Below are 7,179 nucleotides of genomic sequence, written 5' to 3'. Positions count from 1 at the left end.
GGGGCGACGGGGCGAGGGGAGGTGGGGCAAGGGGGCGGCGAGGGGAGGGGGGGCGACGGGGCGATGGGAGGTGGGGCTCGGCATTACTAACAATTTTTTTTTCAAAACTACTAATGGCGCACGTTGTCTTTGGTGCGCCATTACTATGTCAACTAGTAATGACGCACTGTACAACGGTGCGCCATCAGTAACAATATTTTTTTTCAAAACTACTAATGGCGCATCAGGCACCAGGTGCGCCATTAGTAATATATTACTAATGGCGCACCAGAACAAGGTGCGCCATTAGTATATATTAATGGCGCACCACATGCATGGTTCGTCATTAGTGGTCATATCATCTATAGCCCTTTTCCTAGTAGTGTCACTACTAGATTTTTCTTTTTGTGCCTGCGGTGCAACGCAGTTTCTCACATACACACAAATACACTCATCCTATGAACGCATGCATGCATCCCCTTGTTCAATTCACTACTAGATTTTTCTTTTTGTGCCTGCAGTACAACACATATGCTCACATACACGCAAATACACTCACCCTATGAACGCATGCATGCAGCCCTATCTTTATGAGAACCATTTGAGATACTGAGCCGACTCTACATCTTGAGACTGGGAAGTCACCACAGGTGCTTTCGTGGTCGATGAAGAGTCTCCTCCCACTCAACAAATATCACCAAAGAGCCTTAAATAAATGCTGACAAATGGGAGCCTGGTTCCATCACAGCACAACATAGATGCTCACATACAATCACCCCTATGAATGTACCTACGCACATTTTACACCTATAAGGTTATCACCCCTATGAATGCACCCACACATATTGCACCTATAACGTTATCCGGAGAGCCTGAAATAAATCCGGAAAAAGAGCCTTAAATAAATCCAGGAAAATGGGAGCCTAGTGCCATCATAGTACAACGTAGATGCTTACATACACCCACTCATATGAATGCACCCACGCACACCTCACCCCTATAACGCTATCCAAAAAGCCTGAAATAAACCAAGAAAAATACGAGCACCAGCGCCAACACAATAGAACACACATGCTCAGTTACACTCACCCCTATGAATGTGCACACACATCCTACCCCTATAACAATATGAGTAGTTCAACATGTAGCAGTTTTTTGTTCTCATTCTACCTTCTATATAAAGTTAGGTTAATTATGATGCAATACCTAACAACTTTTTCTGCAGGACACCATAGGATAAACAGATTAAAGAAAATTATGTATCTTAGAGTATCCAGGTTAGTACCATTTAGACTGTGAGAATTAGGCTTGATTTGATTGATAATGCATCTCTAATTCGGTTGATCATGCGTGCTATTTTTCACGACTAAGGGTTACGGGTTGCAACAGATATTACTCAAAATATCGTGTACAAAGAAATCGTCACTGCACTGTAATGTCAAATGTTCTATCTTTTTACTAGAGTATCTTCGTTTGATTTTTGCTGTTTTGTGAACTAAAATTTGTATGCATTACATAAAACAATGGCATTGTTGGGTTTTTGACTGGGCTGCCAACGTCGAGCCTAAAAGACTGGACCTTTGTATAAAGGTTAATCCTTTCTATTTTCTAATTCACTTTTTTGTTTTGCGTTCTTTTGTATATTTCTTTATTCACTAATATAAATTTTCATCTGTTGTAGGATGGGATATTATCTGTACAATGTGATCTTCAAAATGTATGATGGGGCAATTTTCCTTGGGTTTGAAGGAAGTTTCATTTTGTACAACTTTTGGTTGCACGAGACAATTTTCAGACTTCGACTATCTTGGTGGGAACAATATTGGCTGGAACATTTAAAATATATATAGCTAATGGTATGTAACCATGGGTGAACTATTTTTCGGTACCTTTTGGTATTTATCCAAGATGAATTTTCTTGCATATTACCAACTGCCAGGTCGCTTACCCATGCCTTCTTTTCTTTTATAAGAAAAACAACACGGCCACGGACACAGGCTTCATGACGAGCGCGCCTCCGCCTGCTAGTAATACAACTACATGAACCAAAAGGCTAAGTGGGAAGACATATGTTCCACGCTTCTCCAGTGCCACGATTATTGTAAGATCCTTTATCATGATGTTAGAGTGGAGCACCGCTTCATGTCCGGGGTGAAAACTCTTGTTCTAACCTCAAGAAAAATGGTCTTGTGAAACTATCACTTAATAATATTATTCGAAATTTAGTTTTTAAGATCACACCATGTGAAGCACAATTCCGAACCCTAAACCCTAATCAGTTTCACAATCATACATTACAAATCCTGCCACATAATCTAGAGATGACAAAAAAATATATTGTACAATGGGTTGTCTCTTAACCTTAACTAGACATTCCAAAAATATAATGAGATTTATTGCTAAGAGATCATCTTAATTAAGAGACGACACAATATTTCTTCAGATTTCTCATTCCCTCAGCTCAGCATTTATCCTACATGACACTGCTAAGATATATAATAACATTGTACATGCCCTGATTAATTAGGAGTACACAGGCGAACCAACTTGTGGTCGGATGGTTATGATGACAGTGGTATCCTCTACCCACTCACCAACTGATTCGTATGTATCCCTGTGAAGTTGAGAACCAACATTATTAGCCCCCGAAATGAAAAAAATGCACCTTATCGCTACCTACCGACAGCTATCTAGCCAATCAGGCAGTGACATCTTGTACCGTATATTAACTCATGTGTTGTATACAAAGTTTCCCAATGTTGATGAAATATTGATATTTCAGCAGCTGGTCCATCATTAGATTACTATTTTTATCAGTCTAGCGGGTCCAGAGTAGGAAAATTCGAATCTGAACCCGGGCTCATCTGCACCTGCGCTCACGAAAAAAATCAAAATAAATACTAAAACATTCAAAAAATTCCAAAAAAAATTGGGGTGGTGGACAATTTGATGCGTGAGGTACGCTTCAATAATTTTCAAAACATTTGGACTTCTGTGCAGCTCTCAGCAAAAAAGACAAACCGGAGGTCTGTAAAAATGTGTACTGTTCATATACTGTTCTGGTCAGATTTGTCTTTTTTGCTGAGAGCTGCACAGAAGTCCAAATATTTTGAAAATTAGAGCGTACCTCACGCGTCAAATTGTCTACCACCCAATTTTTTTTGGAATTTTTTGAATTTTTCTGAATTTTTTATGATTTTTTTTGACCGGGTGCAGATGCACCCGGGCACCGAAAAGCCGCTCTCGTCCAGAGTACTACTTTTCATCAGAGAAAGACACGCATGCGTCTGCCTCTTATCTCTCCGCTACAAACAAATTCATGGACTTTATTTCACTTTATCCAATTGAAAACATTCATATATTTTAAACCATAAGTTCTTATTGGAAATAATTTATATATACATAAATTCCCAGCGCCAAGACCTTTAGAACTAGACCGATCTTGGATACATTTCAAACACATTTAAATTTCAGCATTTCACATTTCGTATGTGAAACAAACACATTTCACTTGAAAATGTGAAATAAACCTTTTTCAATAGAAAAACGTGAAACCAATCTATTTCACTAGAAACATATATTAACCCAAATATGAAACTGAAATGACAACTTATGAAACTGATTATTTAAAATGTATAACAGTTTATTTCAAAAGTGCGAAATATGTCATTTCAAAATGTGCAATTGAAATTGATGTCAATTTTTTCTGGAACAAGCCATTACCATATTTCAGAATGTGAAACAATTTTTTCAGGTGTGTGAAACAATAACTACAGAGAGTGGATTTGTAATGTATGATTGTGAAACTGATTATTTGAAAATGTGAAATCATTTATTTCAAAAATGTGAAACATGTCATTTCACAAAAATGCAATTGAAATAGATGTGATTTTTTGTGAAACAAGCCGGTAAAATATTTCAGAATTGCGAAATAATAACTACAAAAAATAATTTTGTAATATACAATTATAAGACTGACTATTTTAAAATGTGAAATAGTGTATTTTGAAAGTGCGAAATATGTCATTTCACAAATGTGCAATTAAAAAATATTTGATTTTTGTGAACCAAGCCAATATCATATTTCTGAACTGTGAAATAATAACTGTCGAAAGTGAAAATGTAATGTATGATTGTGAAACTAATTATTTCGAAATGTGAAAACAATTTATTTCAAAAGTGTGAAAATATGTAATTTCACATAATTAAGTGCAACTGGAGAAAGATGTGATTCATTTATTTACTATTGCACAATTCAGAAACTATGTATCGCTTTTCACTGGCTTGTTTCACAAAGATCAAGTCTTATTTCATATTTTTGTAGTAAAATAGGTTTGTTACACATATGGAATGTGAAATGTTGAAATTTAAATGTGTTCGAAATGTATCATGGTCTAGTTCTAAATGTCTTGGCGTCAAGAGTTCAAATATATAAATTATTTTAAAAACTAACTTATTGTTTAAAAGATATGGATGATTTACTTTAGCCAAGGCAAAAATAAAAGGTTGGATTTTATTGCGTGAGAGAAGAGAGAGAATGGACTGAGGATGTGGTTCTGACAGAAGAGACAGAAAGTGATATGGATGGGGTCATGCATGGGGTAGATAATTACTTGGTCGTGGGTCCACTTGCTGTATTGGTCGTGTATTTATTTCGTACATCAAAAAACAAGGAGAAATGGCTGATCAGCACGTGAATTTTAAAGCATAGAACAGAGGAGACAGATTCTTCACCTAGCGTTAACGCTCAAACTGACTGCGTGTTAGCCCCCCGCGTTGCTGGAACGAAGTGGAGACAGCGGTCGTGCCTTGCGTCGCGCGGCAACGCTCCGGAGAATGACTGTTTGGTCACACGCGAGGCGAGCGCTCGCCGCTGGTGACACGGTACGCCCACGTGCGTCTCTCCTCGCGCCGGCAAAATCCGACTGTGCGTGCTCCCTTGCTTGCCGCAAAAGCAGATAGACTTGGTCATGTACGTCACGCGTGACATGCCCTTTTGACCGTGCTCGCCAAGGTGCCTCGATCCTTCTTTTGCGGTAAATAGTCCGCGCTTCAGCTTGCATGCCAAGTCTCCCAAAAGGCCCATATAAGGCTGGTTGTAATGAGGAGTATCATATGCTGGTATCATGCATATGATACTAGTGTATGATACTACTTTCGTAATGCATAGTATCATAAGTTAGTATCTTAGGCTGCCTTATTAATTGTCATGCATGACACAAAATAGTACAACATTTAATATGATACGGTACCTTTCTTCCCTTATTTAATTGTGTGCCACATCATCCAAAAAGTCTAGTAAGAACAAGTACAATAAGGTGATGTAGGCGGGCTGTAAGACATTAAATATTATATTTTTGCTTACTTAAAAGAGAGAGAAAAAAAAAGAGAAGCGGGCTACTAGTTAACAGCTGGCTGCAGCACGTGCTCCTAAGTACTTTGTGAGAGAGTGAGATGGGTCATGTATCAACAAAGTAGTACATATTTATATCTAGCTATTGTACTTGTTGGCTATAAGCTTGACTATATGTGATATGGCAACATCATATAGCCAGCAGCTGGCTATATTATTAACCATGCTCTAAGCATGCATGATACCACTTACGATACTACCATTACGACCAGCCTAAACGGCCGGGCACGCGCCTCAACCTTCCCACACGTAGCAAAGCATTTGGAAGCATTATTATCCATCCTGCTTACTTAAGCAAGGAAGCAGCAGCGCGAGAAGAGTTCAGCACAGAGGAACATGGCGTCCATGATGGGAGAAGACTTCGTGGAGGCCTACGTGCTCAAGAACGCCTACAAGGAGAAGCTCAGGCGCATGGACCAAGCCGAAGCGGCGGCCGCGGCGCTCGACGGCGCGAGGAGCGGCAAGGACATGGAGGCCGCCGGTGCTGCTGGAGAGAAGAAGGCTGCTGCTGGTGGCGCGTGCAGCAGGGGAGGCTTCTTTGGCCTCATGAAGAAGAAGGTGCACCCCAAACCCAAAGCATCGGCGGCGACTTCCTCTTGATTATATTACTGTAGTACTTGCCATGCCACGAAATTGTAAGCCGCAGCTCGTAGAACTGGCCGCAGCTTTCTCATAGCTAGGAGCGCGCGCGCGCGCGTGTGTAAGTTTGTTCTTTCGATCAGCTTCTCTTGGAGGAGTGTGTAAAGCAAGTTCTTTTGTTAATTGGTCAAAACAAGTTGACAGAAATTAAGTCAAGGATAATCCTTCATTAGTTGGGTTGACCTCCGTTTTTACTTGTCTGCGCTACGAAATGTGTGGCTATAAATCAGTACATGCATGTGGCTGTTTGGTTCCTCGTTCCTTTGGGCTAAACATTTCAATTCAAACAAGGTCCCATAAACTGCCCGACTGCATTCGGCTGACTTCAGCCGCCAACAGAAAATTGGTGCTCTGCTAGAGCATCTAAACCCGGACATAGCGAATTTGGGCCCCTAAACGTCCACGGACGCGCCTGATCAGTGCCCGGCCATGTCCGTTTTGAGCCCCTACTTGTCCGTGCATGCAAGCATGCTTCCCATTTTTCTCTTTTATATGTCCCATCACTTGCATGTGATTGATGAAAATGAAGAGAGCGGGAAAAAAAGAAAAAAAAGAAGGTGTGGTCCAGGTGGGCCGCGTTCTACATGGCTGACTGACCAGGTGTGTTCGGGAACCTCATATCTTCCTCAGATTTGCTATCAATATGAAGGTTCGCGGACAGCCCATACATATAGGATGGTATGAGGGTTTCGATTCGGTCACATTTTTCCTTCTCTCTTGTCCGGTCACTGACCGCGCACATCCACGAAGGTTTGAGGAGGACTTGAGAATGAATTTTGGGATAAGCCATCTTTCTAACAAGGTTAAGAGGCTTCGGATGTAGATGCTCTTAGAGCATTATTGTAGTGGAGGCAGATATATGCTACGCCTTCTCACTCTCTTTTTCCATATTAAAAACCTACTATACTTTTTTTTTGTCTCTCACAGAAGAAAAATAAAACTATGCATTTCATACAAAAGCAGAAGAAAAAATTAATGATAACATAAATAGCTTTTCCTGCTGTTGATTGGCATCCGTCGAGTGATATCTACTCATACCCTGGAAAAGTGATATTTAATCATGATGACAAGGCCATGAATATTACTCTCTCTGTACATTAATTTAAGACGTTTTTGCACTTCAATTTAAATACAAAAACGCCTTACAA

At 39.9% G+C, this 7,179-nt stretch overlaps 1 protein-coding gene across 1 annotated transcript; it reads left to right on the top strand.

Moving 5' to 3' along the window:
- Positions 1–5,682: 5,682 nt before the first annotated feature.
- Positions 5,683–6,217, top strand: LOC119324077. Its single transcript, XM_037597823.1, has one exon. It carries the CDS (start codon positions 5,729–5,731, stop codon positions 5,990–5,992), a length of 264 nt encoding a protein of 87 aa, XP_037453720.1. The 5' UTR covers positions 5,683–5,728; the 3' UTR covers positions 5,993–6,217.
- The last annotated feature ends 962 nt before the right edge of the window (positions 6,218–7,179 follow it).

The sequence above is a fragment of the Triticum dicoccoides genome, chromosome 6B (assembly GCF_002162155.2).
Source record: "Triticum dicoccoides isolate Atlit2015 ecotype Zavitan chromosome 6B, WEW_v2.0, whole genome shotgun sequence".
NCBI lineage: Eukaryota > Viridiplantae > Streptophyta > Magnoliopsida > Poales > Poaceae > Triticum > Triticum dicoccoides.
This window is presented reverse-complemented; position numbering and strand designations above follow the sequence as displayed.

Coding starts and splice junctions, on each gene's coding strand:
- LOC119324077 (XM_037597823.1), top strand. CDS start 5,729: ATGGCGTCCATGATGGGAGAAGACTTCGTGGAGGCCTACGTGCTCAAG.